At 41.1% G+C, this 17,663-nt stretch overlaps 2 protein-coding genes across 3 annotated transcripts in view; one reads left to right on the forward strand and one right to left on the reverse strand.

Annotated features, from left to right (window-relative positions):
* LOC133982967 (zinc finger CCHC domain-containing protein 10-like) overlaps positions 1–4,352 on the forward strand; it is a 6,594-nt gene extending 2,242 nt beyond the window's left edge. For both annotated transcript variants that reach the window (XM_062421871.1, XM_062421879.1), the window contains exon 2: positions 3,842–4,352. In XM_062421871.1, the coding sequence (XP_062277855.1) occupies positions 3,884–4,315 (432 nt within the window). In that variant the 5' untranslated portion in view covers positions 3,842–3,883 and the 3' untranslated portion in view covers positions 4,316–4,352. The remainder of the gene's footprint in view (positions 1–3,841) is intronic.
* The window catches only part of herc1 (HECT and RLD domain containing E3 ubiquitin protein ligase family member 1), a gene marked incomplete at its 5' end in the record, with an annotated part of 105,049 nt that overhangs the window by 9,043 nt on the left and 78,343 nt on the right, over positions 1–17,663 (reverse strand). The window contains 5 exon segments of the mRNA XM_062436399.1: positions 7,107–7,412; positions 9,118–9,270; positions 15,292–15,544; positions 16,306–16,382; positions 16,474–16,639. Of these exon segments, the coding sequence (XP_062292383.1) occupies positions 7,107–7,412; positions 9,118–9,270; positions 15,292–15,544; positions 16,306–16,382; positions 16,474–16,639 (955 nt within the window).

Here is a 17,663-nt window from a genome sequence, read left to right on the forward strand (position 1 = left end):
GTCTTTGTGTCGTCTTTTCTCACAGTTTGCATCGTGTTTAACTATCTTTGCTCTAAAAGTATCGACAGCTTATTGATGCAGGTTGTTTTTAAAGATTGATTCCTGTCTTATATTTCCTTGTGAGTTCATGTTTGATATTAATAATCTGACGCTGTGCTGCCATGCTTTGTTTTAAAAGACATAAAGCTTCTTTCCAAAGTCTCCAAAGATGCTGAATGTAGCTGAATGTTTGGGGAACTGAGTGTGAAACAGTGCAGATTAACCCTTCTGTTGTCCTCGAGTCAAGGAAGGAAGGATGGAAGGGAGGAAGAAGGAAGGAAAGGAGGAAGGAAATGAGGGAGGGAGGAAGAAGGAAGGAAAGGAGGGAGGGAGGGAGGGAGGGAGGGAGGGAGGGAGGAATGAAGGAAGGAAGGGAGGAAGGAAGGAAAGGAGGGAAGAAGGAAGGAAGGGAGGAGGAAGAAGGAAGGAAGGAGGAGAGGAAGGAGGAAGGAAGGAAGGAAGGAAGGAAGGGAGGAAGGAGAAGAAGGAAGGGAGGGAAAGGAAAGAAGAAAGGAAGGAAAGTAGGAGGGAGGGAGGATAAAAGTAAGGGAAGGGAAGAAAGGAAAAGAGGAAGGAAGGAAAGAAGGACAGAGGAAAGAAGAAAGGGAGGAAGGGTAGGGGGGAGGAAAGAAAGAAGGAAGGGATGAAGAAAGGAAGGAAGGAAGAAGGAGGGAAGGAAAGAAGGAGGGAGGGAGGGAGGAAAGAAGGAAGGGATGAAGGAAAGGAAGGAAGGGAGGAAAGGAAAGAAGGAGGATGGAGGAAAGAAGGAAGGAAGGAACATAGGGGGGAAGGAAAGAAAAAGGAAAGGAGGGAGGGTGGAAGGAAAGAAGGAAGGGAGGAAGGAAAGAAAGGAAGGAAGGAAGGAAGAAAGGGGGATGGAGGAAGGAAAGAAGGAACAGTCAAAACAGACCCGAAACGAAGGTTTAGATGATTTTTCAACCATAAAGCTTCTTAATAGGAGACATAAGGCTGAAACTTGGACTTTAAAGGGTTAAAACATATAAAACAGCTCCAGACTGTATATAGTTGAGGTTTTGGCATCAATGACGCTCTAACATAATAAAATATAACATGTTTCCATTACTATGCTGCTTCTTTCACATCCAAACACTTAAAGAAATATTACATAATAAGCACTAAAACATGTAGATGATTTAACCCTCCTGTTGTCCTCAAAGAGGGAAGGAAGGAAAGGAAAAAAGGAAAGGAGGGAGGAAGGAAGGAAGGAAGGAAAGGAAAAAGGAAAGGAGGGAGGAAAGAAAGGAAGGAAAGGAAAAAGGAAAGGAGGGAGGAAGGAAGGAAGGGGAGGAGGAAGGAAGAAGGAAGGAAAGGAGGGAAAGAAAGAGGAGGAAGGAAAGGAGGAAGAAGAAGGAAAGGAGGGAAGGAAGGAAGGAAAGGAGGAAGGAAGGAAGGAGGGAAGGAAGAAGGACGGAGGAAGGAGGGAAGGAGGGAGGAAAGTAGGAGGGAGGGGAAGGAGGGAGAAAGGAAAAGAGGAAGGGAGGAAGGGGGAAGGAAGAAGGACAGAGCAAAGAAGGGAGGGAGGAAGGAAGGAAGGAAGGAGGGAAGGAAGCAAAGAAGGAGGGAAGGAAAGAAGAAGGAGGGAGGAAAGGGAGAGGAAGGAAAGAAAGAGAAGAGAAAGAGGGGAGGGAGGAAGGACAGATGGAAGGATGGAAGGAAGGAAAGAAGGTACAGTCAAAAACAGACGGGGTCAATTTAACCCGGGAGGACGACACAAAGGTTAATCTCCATGACAACCAATCAACAGTGTGTTTAGTTTAGTTTAATTTCTTCATTGTTGTGGATGTTTTTACACTGATATATGATCACATCTGTCAGTATAAACATCACCAATCCCTGTTTCCAGTAAACGCTGGATCCTGGTTCTGATTAAAAAGCAGAATACTGCAGCGTGTGAAACACCTCACACAGGTTTATGATTCTTCTCTTATTACTTATTAATGATTTTATGACGATAGAGCTGCAAGAAGAGCAAAAAACATAGAATATTATGATATTTTTGGACCAAATACCTCGATACTGGTACTGTGATTATACTGTAGGAGATGACTATAATGACGTTTTTTTGATATATAATCATCAGTAATGTAAATATAATGATTTAATACATAAAGGTAAATAATATAACAGGTAGAATAAGCTGGTAAGTTCAGAAAATGACATCATTTTACTGTAATGCAGCCTTTAAAAACATGATTTGATAACTACAACTAATGATTACTTTCATTATTGATTAACTGACTGATTATTTATGTTGTTAAATCTCAATTTCACAGTTTCTATAAAAGCTTAAAGATGTTTAAGTCTGACTAAGAGATCAAAGATATTGAATTTAATATCATGTACGACTCAGAAAAGCATCAAATTCTCTCCCAGCAAACACGAGAAGCTGGATCCAGTTTGGTAGTTTTACTTAAAGATTATATTTTTTATTTTATTATTTTATTTTTAGCTTTTTTACCATTATTTAATATTATTCAAGTGTTGTCAGTATTTATTTTATTTATTTATTTATTTGTTTATTTATTTAATATTCAGTTTTATTTTTATTTTTATTTAATAAAAGTTTTTATTTAATTTTTTTTATTGATGTTTATTTCTTTTTTTTTTTAGGGTTTTTAAGTTTTATTTTATTATTTTTATTATTTTTTATTATTTTTATTATTTTTATTTTTATTATTATTATTTTTATTATTATTAATTCATTTTTTGGTTATTTATTTAATATTCTTTTTTTTTTTAGTTTTATTTAATAAAAGTTTTTATTTAATTTTTTTATTGATGTTTATTTCTTATTTTTTAGGGTTTTTAGTTTTATTTTATTATTTTTATTATTATTATTATTATTATTAATTCATTAATTTTTTGGTTATTTATTTATTTCAGTTTGATTGTTTTTAGTACTTATTTATTCCTCCTCTGTGTTGTTCTGTTTGTTTCTATCTACGAGCATCTAAAAAAAATTAAAATAAATCTTCTGTGATTCTTCAATTCATGAAAACAGTCGAGCGGCAACAAACAGTCAATGAATTAGTCGTTTTTATTGATTAATTGGCAAATATTTTAACCCTTAAACAGGCAACGTGCTGCAGGAGATACAAACATATTGACATGTTTTTTTATGCAACGTTTCCTGTGGAGATACAACTCATAAAACCCAAAGATATACAAAATATGTTTAAAATTATTTGTGGAAATGTTTACTTAAGTGCAAATGAGATAACTAGTAACATCAAAGTAAATAATAATAATAATTAACATGTCATTTTCTGCTCCTTAATGGCTTAATAAGTGAGAGAGAGAGACACAGAGAGAGACACAGAAACAGAGAGAGACAGAGAGAGAGAGAGAGAGACAGAGAGAGACAGAGAGAGAGAGAGAGAGAGAGAGAGACAGAGAGAGAGAGAGAGAGAGAGAGAAAGAAAGAGAGAGGGAGAGACAGAGAGAGAGAGAGAGAGAGAGACACAAAGAGACACAAAGAGAGAGAGAGAGAGAGACAGAGAGAGAGAGAGAGAGAGACACAAAGAGAGAGAGAGAGAGAGACACAGAGAGAAGGAGAGAGAGAGAGAGAGAGAAATAGAGACACAGCTTGCTTGTTGTCTTTGTCATAAATGATAATAAAGTAAATAAATACATGTTTTTTTACAGTTTGGTTACAAAAATTCACTTTTTTCGACACAAAACAACTAATCAAAAATGAATCGATTAGTTGCAGCTCTTGAATATTATTTAAACATTTAAACATTTTAATAACGAGCTGCGTTTGTTGTTATTTGTCCGTCAGGTCCGTGATGCTCTCTGCTAGCTGATGATATAACTTGTTACCATGTCGACGTCAGACTCGGATTACTCCATTGACTGGCTCGCCAGCGACGAGGACGACTGCGTCAGCCCCGACAGATTAAGTCCTCAGCAGGCAGACGCTCCACCTGCCGCTTCGTCATCATCATCATCATCTTCATCATCATCATCATCATCGTCGTCGAAATCAACCACATCGTTAAGAGAATCTCCATCGAGCTGCTTCCTCTCCGCATCGACTCAGAGGAGGAGGAGGAGGAGTGACTGTAAAGATGGAGGTTGCTGCGGAGGCGGCGGCGCTGACTCTCCCCCCCGCCGTCGCCGTCGCCATGGAGACGCCGGCGGCAGTCAGTCCGGTTCAGGGATTTACCTCCGTTTGTACGCAGCAGCAGCAGCAGCAGACGCTTCGTGTGGACAGGAAGAGAACACGCAGCGCTGCTTTAGACGAACTCTGTGAAAAACGTCAACCAGACACTGAAAATCAACTGTTCTCGCACAAGGTGAGAAGTTCTTCCTCTCGAGTTACAACCGATAAAAACACACACAGACACTATCACACCTCATCATCACTCACCCTGTCACAATAGTTATACACTTATCGTACATTAACGTAACTATCAGCATCGTCACTTATCGTATGATGCATGGACATGACCTTTGACCTCAGTATCACATTAGCAGCTAAGAGGCTATTCATGTCACATTGGCTAAGTGAGTAGTGTCCTCCATTCCTCTCTGTGCTCGTCCTGAGTGGAGACTGCAGAAGAGTTAAAGTAGGGCTGCATGGGCGATATGGACAAAATCAAGTATCACGATATATTTGACCAAATATCTCGATATCGATATTGCAACGATAATGTAGGAGGAAGGAATAAAGGAAGGAAAGGAGGGGAGGAAAGAAGGAAGAAAAGGAGGGAGGAAGGAATAAAGGAAGGAAAGGAGGGAGGAAGGAAGGGAGGAAAGGAAAGAAGGAAGGGAGGATGTAGGAAAGAAGGAAGGAAGGTAGGAGGGAAGGAGGGAGAAAGGAAAAGAGGAAGGGAGGAAAGAAGGACAGAGGAAAGAAGGAAGGGAGGAAAGTAGGGGGGAGGAAAGAAAGAGAGAAGGAGGGAGGGAGGAAAGAAAGAAAGTAAGGAGGGAAGAAAGGGGGATGGAGGAAGGAAAGAAGGAAGGGAGGAAAAAGAGAGGAAGGAAAGAAAGAGAAGGAGGGAGGGAGGAAGGAAAGACAGATGGAAGGAAGGAAAGGAGGAAGGAACAGTCAAAACAGACGGGGTCAATTTGACCCGGGTAGGACGACACGAAGATTAAATAAAAGTATAAACGAGCTTCGAGACGCATTGTCAGCATTTGACCACATATGTTTTTGTAGTGTAAATGCATCCTGATGCGTCTATAACTAGTCCCGTCATAATAACTACTTTCATTGGACGATATATTCTCACAGAAATAATCCCGATAAACGATATTATTGTCATTTTAAGACCTATTTTATGTCGGTTACCATGGTGATATTGGTTCAAATGCCATACTTTCCCTATTCGAGAGGTGCCAAGTCCCTTCATAGTTTCACCTGTAATCATTAACAGCATACCTGCAGCCCACACACACACACCCAGTATCAGTTTGTAGTCATTTCCATGTTATTGTACGATAAGTTGAATCATCGTGATGGGGGGAGACGTAACAGGAGAATGTGTCATCAGTGCAGGAAGGGGCGGTTGTTGTGGTGAAAGTGCGACAATGGAGCTTCAGATATACGTGGTTGGAACATTTAGGAGAGGCTTATATCTGCAGGGTTTCTTCTTAATACTTATTAATACTTATCGGATGTTTTTTATTTATGTTTATTAGTTCATGAAAAATTTTTTATTATCTCTTAAAGCGCTTTGACTGATGAGCGGGGACGTTTTCGCTTCTAGCAGAAGTGACGTTAGGGCTGGGCGATTATGGCAAAATTCAAAATCACGATTAATTGAACTTTTAACCTCGATTACGATTAATGATCGATTATGTTTGTTCACAGTTTCTTTAGTTTTGTATTGTCCACTGCTGCCCTCACACATGAGGATCCTTACGGAGGGAACATAATGATGTTTTAAGGTGTGACGCTGTGGTTAATGTCTAGTTCACTTGATTAGAACTATGTAAAGATCATGTTTGGGTTCAAATCATCACTGGAGACAAGTTTTCATATTCCTTAACCTTTGTGTCGTCCTAACCCTGTTTTGACTGTTCCTTCTTTCCTCCCTTCCTTCCCTCCTTCTTTCCTTCCTCCCTCCCTCCTTCTCTCTCTCTTTCCTTCCTCTCTCTTCCCTCCTTCTCTCCTTCCTTTCCTTCCTCCTTTCCTCCTTCTCTCTTTCTTTCCTGCCCCTACATTCCTCCCTTCCTTCATTCTTTCCTTCCTTCCTCCCGTCCTTCTTTCCTTTCTCCCTCCTACCTTCCTTCTTTCCTCCCTCCTTCCTTCCTTCCTTCCTTCCTTCCTTTCATTCCTTCTTCCTCCCTGCCTTCCTTCCTTCTTTCCTTTCCTCCCTTCCTTCCTTCTTCCTCCCTTCCTTCCTCATTTCCTTCCTTCTTCCTCCCTTCCTTCCTTCCTTCCTCCCTCCTTTCCTTCCTTCTTTCTCCCTTCCTTCTTCCTCACTTCCTTCCTCCCTCCCTCCCTCCTTTCCTCCCTTCCTTCCTTCCTCCCTTCCTTCCTTTACTCGAGGACAACAGGAGGGGTTAAAGATATGCAACCTTTGCTGTCATGGCAACAGTGAACACCACGATTAATTGACAAGAGCAAGATTAAGTCGATTAGAGTTTATAAATGTCGGTTTTAAATTATTTTTCGATTAATTGCCCAGCCTTAAGTTCCTGTAACGTGTTTTTCTGCCGTAGAGGAAATAAATTCATGATTTTTCATGAGTGAAAATGAATCGAAAGCTTTTTGAGTCCTATGAGAGTGAACCAAGACAGTAAAGTTGCAGCCGGACAACGAAACAATGAGCTGAAACTCTCTATAAAGCTGCAGAGTCTCTGATTATTCTGATAACATTTCTGTCCATCAGTATTTATTCTGTAACTAGCTGAGTACCTTTAAAGTGAAACTCCACTTTATTACAGATTGTGTCTCATTTCTTTCTGTTAGACCAGCAGCTGTTTGAGTTTAGATCATTTAACTGTTCAGCAGCTGCCTGATGACGTCTGACTGCTTGATAACGACGTCGAAGCGTTTCCAGATCTCAGCTCCGCTCGATGCTTTTTAAACTCACCCTGTCCACCTTCATGATCTGAAACCTCTGAGAGATGTCGGCCGTGTTGGCGGGCAGCCTGGATCGCCCGGAGACGAAGCGCATGAAGAGGACTCGCTCCTCGTTGGAGAACTCCTCCAGCGTCTGCCAGAACCACTGCACCAGCGAGTGCTGCTCGTCCACCTCTCGGTAGCGCACCACCTTCTTCAGCACGTCGCAGCAGATCTCCGGCATGCCGCACACCATCTGCTCCAGCTGCTTGGCCGTCAGCAGGGAGAGCAGCGGCACCGGCACGATCCAAGACATGCCTTCACGCACCGCCGCCACCTGATGGAGGAGGAAGAGGAGGAGGAAGAGGAAGAGGAGGGAAGGCGCACGAGTTAAGGGCCGCTTCATGCAAATTACAAACAACACATATTCTTACTTTCTTCTGTAGTGTAGTTGTGTAGAGTTTTAGTTTTACTCTTTAAAGCTTTGAGATATTTGTCTGATATTTCTGCCTGAAAAGGATTTCTTTGAATAAAAATGCTCAAAAATTCAGCTCATACAGTGTTCCTGCTACACTTTTTTAGTAGAGTTTTTCCTCAGGAAATATTGTGAAACTTGCTGATTGTTATTCAGGTGAAAGTTGAAGTTTCAGACATCCGGAGGAATAAAAACCAAAAATCATCTGCATCTACAGAACTGGAGGTTTTTTATAAATTTGGGTGAACTGAGTTTTCTAAAAAAGAGAAAGTTTGGTGATATTCTACATTTTTCTTTTCTTATTGACAACAAATCCTGAAACCAGGTTAGCTGTATGATGAATCTTACTTAATCTTAAATTGGAGGCTCGAGGTTAATTGTTTATTAGCTGTGAGGTAATGAGGTAACCTCCCACTAAACACTATATAAGAGCAGATGTTATATTATATATATCTTATTACAGTTCTAATTGGGATCAATGGACCAATAGTATTTATTTAGCCTCTTAAATTTAATAATCCATTAATTATAATTACTCTGAAACATCATCTAACTATGATTATATGATATTTATGTATTTTTTTAAACGTTTCTCAGAATTAACACAGTTGAATTTGGTGCTGACAGTCTCAGAGAGAGCAGAGAAGTCAGAAAGTATTAAGAGATGAACTAACACACAGTTGGTTTTGGGCTTTTTTTTAAATTTTTTTTTTATTTATTTTAAATTGGGTTTGACGACATTAAGAAGAAAGACAGAAAATCATCATCTTTCTCCTTTAAGTCTGTACAACTTCAATGTATTTACTTCCTTCTACTGACCCAATCAAACCTGTTAACGTGTGAAGCAGGAGAGCAGAAGTGAATTTAACTCCTCACTTTGAAACCTTCTGCTTCAGTCGTCTCTGCAAAGCTCAACGATCACATTAAACTAAATGTGTTTATTATCGTGATGTTTTCATGTCTGCACCATAGACTGTATATAAAATGGATGTAACATCCGTGACGTCACCCATTGGTTTGTGGACTGCTGCTTGGAAGCGAATAGTATCGGATCTGAGCAGCGCCATCTTGAAAATTTTAGGTGCATGCCGGGAAAACAAACAAACACGGATTCTACTTATATGGGCATCAAGAGGAGCAAGAGGCGCCCTCCTGAACCTGTGAACCAATCAACCTGTCAATCACGACGTAGCCACGCCCTAATGCATACCCTGCTTTATCGTCACATATAAAATCAGGGAGGCCAAAATGTCCCAAATGAACATCATACTGCATTGAAGAAGGCTTTAAACTAGCGATTGAGACCATAAACACATTTTGAAAACGTTTACTGAGGTTAGAAATCAAGTGAGAAGTTGGTGAATTCTCCATTGACTTGTATAGAGACGGAAGTCCTTTTGACACCAAAACGGTCGCCCCCTGGTGGCCTTTTGATAGAATGCAGTTTTAAGTTACTTCCGCGTTGGCATCATTTCAGAGGACTCCCCGCCTGGTCTGCACTGATTCTTTAACACAGTTTTAACTCTGCAGACTTTGTAATAGTCACACGAAGCATAATTTCTCTCACCTGTCGATCGATTTCGTGCAGCCTGTACTCGATGGCTCGCTCCACGTACTCTTTCCTGTTGGAGAAAGTGAGCGGGATGCTGTTTCCTCCGGGGATGATGGGAACCATCTTACCGTCCGCACTCTGCCCGACAAACGAATCCAGAGGAATCATCTGGAGAAAAAACAACACAAACATGATCAATAATCAATACAACACACTGAGATATAAGAGTCCAATACACATGAAACTGTAGAAAATAGCAAAAATATGAAATATAATCAGAGCTGTAATGTTTAGTGGAGACGTTACAGGACAATTAAAACATGAACAAACAGGTTAAAAAACTGTTTTTATGTAAGAGCTTTAAATAACTTGATTTCTGTACAGTTGCAGCTTTATAAACTTTATATGTGCAATATTTAACCTTTGTGTCGTCCACCCCGGGTCAAATTGACTCCGTCTGTTTTGACTGTTCCTTCTTTCCTCCCTTCCTTTCCTTCCTTCCTTCTTCCCTTACTTCTTACTTCTTTCCTCTGTCCTTCTTTCCTCCCTTCCTCTTTTCCTTTCTCCCTCCCTCCTTCCTTCCTTCCGTCCTTCTTTCCTCCTTCCTTTCCTTCCTCCATTCCTTCTTTCCTTTCCATCCCTCCCTCCTGTCCTTCCTTCCTTCCTTCCTCCTTTCCTTCCTTCTTCCCTCCCTCCTTTCCTTCCTCCCTTCCTTCCTCCTTTCTTCCCTTCTTCCGTCCTTCCTTCGTCCTTTCCTTCCTTCTTCCTTCCTCCCTTCTTCCTCCTTTCCTTCCTTCTTCCTCCCTCCCTTCCATCCATCCTCCCTCCCTCCTGTCCTTCCTTCCTTCCTCCTTTCCTTCCTTCTTCCTCCCTTCCTCCTTTCCTTCCTTCTTCCTTCCTTCCTCCCTCCCTCCCTACTTTCCTTCTTTCTTCCTCCTTCCCTCCTTTCCTTCCTTCCTCCCTTCCTTCCTTGACTCAAGGACAACACAAGGGTTGTCTTGTTTGTATGTTTTATGTGTTTCACCTTCATTTCAATTTAATATTAAATATTTATATATTTATTTATTATAGTTAAACTATCTTTTATGAGCACTTTTTAAACTTTAACTTATGGCACCAATAAGGATAACTTTCAAATTCACTGTACGTACAATAACAATAAAGACATTTCAGCATTATTCTTCATTTCTCAACAGTTGTTTGTGCTGATTTAATGTTTTTCTGTGTCATACATGATAATAACTGATGATAAATGAGTATTTTGGGGTTTTTGGACGGCTTGTCGGAACAAAACAAGACGTCATCTTTAACTTTTGGGAAACTATAACGACTTCAGACATCAGAAATTAATTAATTAATTGATAATCAAAAATAACCGTCAGCTGCAGCCATAAATAAAACATTTAAAAACCACAAGGGAGTCCTCATGGAGACATTTAAGGTTAAAACCATTTGTTATTTTATTGAAATCAGCTGTTTTTTTTAAATAAAGGCTTTTTAAACTAATCCCGATGTCGGTTGCCCTGAAGTTTGTTTTTCCCTCCATTTAGAAAACATTATTCTTGCACCGATATAAATCTTTCAATATTGACAGATCCAATATACTAAATGGATTTTAGCCTCTTTTATAAACATTAATGTCATTTAAAAACGAATGAGTCTGATTATTTGACTGATTTTTAATATAAAAACCTTGTGATGGAGCAGCTTTAATCGCTCTGCACATCTGTGTATTTTCATTTTTTGATTGATGTGTCAGCTTCTTTTCATTAATCACTGAGTCTGTTAAATGTCAGAAAATAATGAAAAACATTCATGTATGTGTTTTAATAAAAAACGTTCCTGTGAGGGATTTACGTCGCCTCTGATTGGTTACCGAAGCAAAAAATTCATCTTTTTAGTTAATCCGCTGGCTCGGCGAGCGACACGAGATCGTAACATCACCACGAGGGCGTTTCGACGGCTCGTCTGGCAGAATTCGAACCGACGCAGAAAAAAGGCAGACAAGGAGATTCTTTCTCTCTCCCACACTCTCTCCTTTCATGCCAAAGCAGCAGATGCAGCCCCCTTCCTCTCCTCCTCCTCCTCCTCCTCCCTCGGCCCTGGCTGACAGAGCTGGCTGTGGCAGTGTTGTGGCTCCAAACGCCCTCCCCTCCTCCTCCTCCTCCTCCTCCTCCTCTTCTTCTCTCCTCTACAAGGCTGGGAGCGCTGCCAAGTCTCCGGCGGGCAGGATACGCTGCATCAACACTGGGGTTGGCATTCCTGCAGGCCGGGGCTTTACAGTGCAGGGGTTGTGTGAGGTTGTTTGGACAGAAGAGGGGCTCCGGGATGTGTTAGCTTTCTGCCGCTCGAGCCAGCCTATCTGCGGGTTCGGGAGGGGGAGGAGGGGGAGGAGGAAGAGGAGGAGGAGGAGGAGGAGGAGGGGGCTTGTGTGGTTGTATCAGTAATGGTTGGAGCCACAGATGTGAGGGGTTTTATCAAAGCTGGGAAGAAGAACAAAGTGTACCAGAGCAGACAGAGGAGAGGCACAGCTGAGCTCTCTGAGTGCTGGTGTCTCTGCTGAGTTAACCCCCCAGCCCCCCCCCCCCCCCCAGTAGGACTCACACCAAGCTCTCACCAGACTTTAAAAAGGAGAAAATACTCTGATCTGGATCTGAAGAGCCATTAATCAATAAGTCGATCGCCAGAAAATGAAACCACAACTATTCTAACAGCCGATTAAACGTGTAAAACAGAGCTTCAACCACATCAAACGTCCAGTAGAGACAAATTATAAGATTAATTCAGTATGTTAAAGTCATTAACCCTCCTGTTGTCCTCCAGTCAAGGAAGGAAGTTAGGAAGGGAGGAAGAAGGAAGGAAAGGAGGGAGAGAGGAAGGAGGGAAGGAAGGACGGAAGGAAGGAAAGGAGGGTGGAAGGAAGGAAGGAAGGAAGGAGGGATGGAAGGAAGGAGGGAAGGAAGGTAGGGGGAGGAAAGAAACAGAAGGTGGGAGGAAAGGAAGGAAGGGAGGAAGGTAGGAAGGAAGGAAGGGAGGAAGGAAAAGAGGAAGAAGGGAAGGAAGGGAAGGAGGGAGGAAGGTTTGAAGAAAGAAGGAAGGATGGAAGGATGGAAGGGAGGAAGAAGGAAGGAAGGATGGAAGGGAGGAAGAAGGAGGGAAGGAAGGACGTTAGGAAGTAAGGAAGGACAGGAGGGTGGAAGGAAGGAAGGAAGGAAGGAGGGAGGGAAGGAAGGAAGGAAGGAAGGGATGAAAGAAACAGAAGGAGGGAGGGAGGAAAGGAAGGAAGGAAGGAGGGAGGAAAGGAAGGAAGGAAGGAAGGAGGGAAGGAACAGTCAAAACAGACGGGTCAATTTGACCCGGGGGGACAACACAAAGGTTAAAGGACCAGTGTGTAAGATTTAGTGGCATCTAGTGGTGAGTTTGCTAATTGCAGCCGATTTAACACGCCTCCGCTCCCCTTTCCAAGTGTGCAGGAGAACGTACGGAGGCCACGAACCTCACAAAAACATCAAAGTCTTTCTGTAGACACAGCTATAGATGTATTATAAGAGCTGATAAGGTGCCGCTGCTCAGCCGATCTGCTTTTTCCCCCCAGTGGTCACTCGCGGTATTGCAGCCATAAAAATAAAAAAAATCCCCCTGCAGCCCAAAAAGCATTTCCCCATAGACCACCATTGTAAAAAAGACGCCTGTAAAACTGCTGACAGGACACTTTGAACTGCAGATAAGATCAATTATGACTCTTTATGTTATTAATGTTTGATTCATGGAGGTTTTATATTTGTAAAACTTTCCTCTAGCCGAGAAAAAAGAGATTTGTTTCCAATTCTTACTGTTAAATGTTTGTTTTATGTAAAGCACATTGAGTTGCCATTGGGTATGAAATGCACTATATAAATAAAGCTGCCTTGCCTTAAAAACATATGACGTCATCACAATGTAAAGGCTGTGGGCCGAGTGGGAGAAACACTTCTGAGCATGTGCAGCGGGCCGAAAGCACTTCTCATTGGACTGAATGGGAGCCATTATTTGGTCCGATATCCAGCTAATATTATACATCCATGGTGGAAGAGGACATGCTCCCTATGTCGATATAAAGGGCTCATTTTAAGGTATAAAAAAGACAACAATTTTCAGGACTTTATACACTATTTGACCCTAATATTTAACCTTTAAGGTGCATTGTGGGTAATGTAGGCGCCAGGTTTTGACAATATTTCTGCTTCTGATGCATCGATTTTGATCCTTTTTCTGTTTTTAAACTGTCCAACAAAAACAAAAATTCTCATGTTGAGGACATTACACACTCATTTACACTAATTACACTCATATTTAGCCTTCTAGGTGTATTATGGGCAATGTAAGAGCCAGGTTTCTGCTTCTAATGCATCAATTTCTACCGTTATTTCTTTCTTAATCTGTCCATCATTAGTTTAACACTGTTACATGTGACATATTCTTTTAAAGCTTGTATCTGTGTGTGTTTTTCCAGCCTGTTCAGAGTCTGGAAGTGTGAACACAGATCCACAGAAATGTTTTAAACTCTTGTCATCTGTACATAAATCACAGGTTATTCACTGCCGGCCCCGCTGTGAGCTTTCACTGGGTGCGGCGACGTTACGTTATGTGACATCATCTGACGTTTTGTTTTGCTTTGTGACACTCAGGTCTGGTTATGGGGAATTTAAAACCAGGCATATGAGGCTGTGAACTGGCTGCTTATGATGTTTTTTAGCAGGCTGCATGTGACTCTGATGAATCGAGCGTTCACATGGAGCAGCAGAGGTAAAAACATGCTGCCCACGCGCTCAAAAACAATTACCCGTCATCCTGTGAGCCTTTAGCCAAGATGTGACTGTTGACTTTGAAACGTCTCTATTGTGCTGCTGGAGCCTGAGTTTAATCCTAAATACAGTGTGTGTGTGTGTGTGTGTGTGTGTAACCGGTATTTACTGCTCGGCCTTCAGCAGGAACGACTGGCGCTTATTCAAATGTTTTATTAGCAATAAAACTTTCCAACCTGATGCATCCAAGAACAAATTAACATCCAGCAACACAAATCCAGTCTGTGTGCTCACTCTGGCCGCTCGCTGTCATATCTCCCCTTTCCTTCTCTGTGCCGTTTTATACTGTATATATATTAGATATACGACACTTCATATTTTCAGCTGTTGTTCAGTCAAATTAACAGTTTTACAGACATTTCACTCGTCTAGTTTTCTGTCTAATTCATTCATCTTTTCCGTCAGAGTTTCTGTTTATATTGAGGACCAACAAGTACAGGAAGACCGATGTATCAATCAGCTGACATTATTGGCTGATATTGACCTATCACATGTATATTGATGACTAGTGTGTGTGTGTGTGATATGTGTGTGATATGTGTGTGTGTGTGGGTGTGGCTTTTGGTTTTGCTTCTGCTTTGTTTTGCTTGTGATACATTTTATTGTATGAAAAGTTCTATATAAATAAAGTCTGATTGATTGATTATATTGTCCGATATGTGCGGATATATATATATGTATATATATTGGTAAATGGACCGTACTTATATAGCTTATATAGCTTTTTCGACCACTCAAAGCACTTTACACTACAACTCATTCACACCCATTCATACACTGATGGCAGGCAGCTACCACGCAGGGTGCCAACCTGCACATCAGGAGGAAACTAACCATTCACTCGCATTCATACACCGTTGGCACAGCAACGGGAGCAATTTGGGGTTAAGTGTCTTGCCCAAGGACACATCGACATGTGGACTAGAGGAGCCGGGAATCGAACCGCCAATCTTCCAATTGGAGGACGACCGCTCTACCTCCTGAGCCACAGCCGCCCAATATGCTGAAAATATTAGTTAATATAAGTATTGATTTACTGTATATCACAGTTTGAATGTTGAGCTTAAAATTCTTCAAAATTCTTGGCCTCATTTCAGAGGACCTGAACTCCCTGCCTGGTTATTCTGTTGATTGTATTGAACTTAAATGGTGTATATTGTATTATGTGAAGCACCTCCAAACTTCGGTTTGGAAAGGTGCCACAGAAATAAAGTTAAATATTATTATAATTATATACGCTCTGATTGGGGATTTTATTCATATCATCCACTCTTGATTCTTCCTATAAAATCAAACCAGAAAAACCCAAACAAACAAAAAACACAACAATAAATCCGTTTCCCACCTCATGGAAATTATCCTCGGTGATGCCGCTGTCTTCAATGTGAAGAATGCTTTTGAGCGTCTGCACGTAGAGGAGGTCGACCTCCTCCAGGTCCTCCAGCAGCAGCGGGATGCAGCACAGCTGTTTCCACACCAGCGGCGCCAGATGCAGGTCCAGCGGCTTCTTGGTGCGGATGGCCACGCCCATCAGGATCCCCAGAAACTTAAACTGGATCATGTGTTCGTCCATGCAGGACGACGGGTTGAAGAGGAACCTAAACAGATTAAAATAAGACAAAAATATGTTTAAACTGATTTAAATGGGCTTAAATAACGATTTAAATTTACACTTGTCAGATTAGCTGATGAGCAGATCTGTGATGGAGCCTGAGGAAGATATGAGAGGATACTTTGGATTTTACTGCTTGAGTCTTAAAATTAGTTTTGGGGGTTTTTGTTACCTTTTTTCCTACATTGTTATTGTTTTTTACTCATCATATTGTTTTTATTTGTTCTCTTTTAAAATGTTATTATTTTATGATTTGTGTATTTTGCTGCCTTGTGAAGCATTTTGTAACTTGGAGGTTGAAAAGTGCTCCATAAATAAAGTTTATTATTATCATTATTATTATTATTATTATTATTATTATTAGTATTATAGTCATCGTAGTAGTAGGATTAGTAGTATTAGTAGTAGTATTAGTAGTAGTAGTAGTAGCAGTAGTAGTAGTATTAGTAGTAGTAGTAGTAGTAGCAGTAGTAGTAGTATTAGTAGTAGTAGTAGTAGTAGTAGTAGTAGTATTAGTAGTAGTAGTTGTAGTAGTAGTAGTAGTAATAGTAGTAGTATTAGTAGTATTATAAGTATTCAGTTTCAGTCACTATGGATGGGAGACCATATTAATACACATCAGTAATCAGTGAATATCTCTATTATCAATTAGCATCTCTATTAGATGTAAAATTCATCCTAAATCTCTGAGAGAAGAAGTAAACATGAGGCAGACAGGTGGACTTGATCCTTCCTGGTTTTCCTCACCTGTCTCTGTTGTATCCGACCTCTGCTGTGGCGTTAGGGGAGGGGATGAGCAGGTCGACCACGCCCGTCTCCAACTCCTACAAACACATATGAATAAACATCACTGCACCACATGACAGCCGGTAAACCTCGTGCATTAACCTGCGTGTGTCCTGGTTTCGTCCGTACCTGACACATCTCTGTGATGGTGTCATCGAACACGCCCCCCGCATCGTCCGCTCCCTCTCCCACCAGTTTGACTTTCCAGGCTCTCGATGGGAGTCGTAGGTCGGACGCGTTCAGCTTCACGACCTGACGAGCAATCTGAACAAAGATCGGCTTACACTTCCGTCCCCTGCAGAGAGCGAAGAAACCAGACGGGAGAAAAAGACAGAATCAGACATTTAAGTGATAAATGAGTACAGCTGAGCATCTTTATCACATATCTTACCCTCCTTCTCTCTCTATATTCTAGGTCTGCACTTTATATGTTGTATTTTTACCTTCTGTATCTCTTACTGCATACTAGGGGCCTGATTTACTAAAGGTGTCTGTATGCTCTGTATTCTTTATTGCTGTTTGTTTTGATACACTGCTGTTTTTATTATGATGATTATGAATTTTATTTTATATTGGTTAATTAATTTTTTTGTCTTAGTTGTATTTATATTATGTAGGGATTTAAATTAATATACTGTTCAACTTGCACTTCACAAAATGCCTTAAAAACAAAAAGGCACAGTTTTTTGGACAAAGTTTGTATGTTTTCCATTATTTAAGCACCGGTTCGGGCACCGTTTAAGCACCGGCACCGTTTCAAAAGTACCGGTTTGGCACCGGTATCGGATAAAAACCTAAACGATACCCAACCCCATATGTAAAGCTAGTGATAGTCTACGGGCAGCGCTGTTGTTCTGTCCAGTTTTCACTTTACATTCAGGCTGTTTACACGGAAACGATCTGAACAGAAAACGTAAAAGTGGCGTTGCGTTCTCACTTTTTATTCCGTGTTTAGACGAGCGTTTTTGGGGGGAAATCTGCGTGGAATTCAATGTTGTATGCAGGTATCAGCAGAAGGAAGAGCGTCTGTTACCTAGGTTACAGCTTCAGACCGCAGCAGAAACTCTGCTGCATTTAAGGCAGACTTTTGCGTTTTAGACGGGAACGCGACGATGGAGCGTTTTTAAGATTTCCACTCTGGAGGGTGGTTTCACTTTTTTGCGTTTTTAAGCCTCAAAAACGGCGTCACCGTCTAAAAGAAAGGCACATCCGATAAAATATATTTTGTAGTTTTCACCCGCGAGCGTTGTCGTGTAAACAGGGCCTCAGACAAACAGGTGGCAGATCAAATGAGACCTGGATTCGAACGAATTGCGTGA

Source organism: Scomber scombrus, chromosome 1 (assembly GCF_963691925.1).
Source record: "Scomber scombrus chromosome 1, fScoSco1.1, whole genome shotgun sequence".
NCBI lineage: Eukaryota > Metazoa > Chordata > Actinopteri > Scombriformes > Scombridae > Scomber > Scomber scombrus.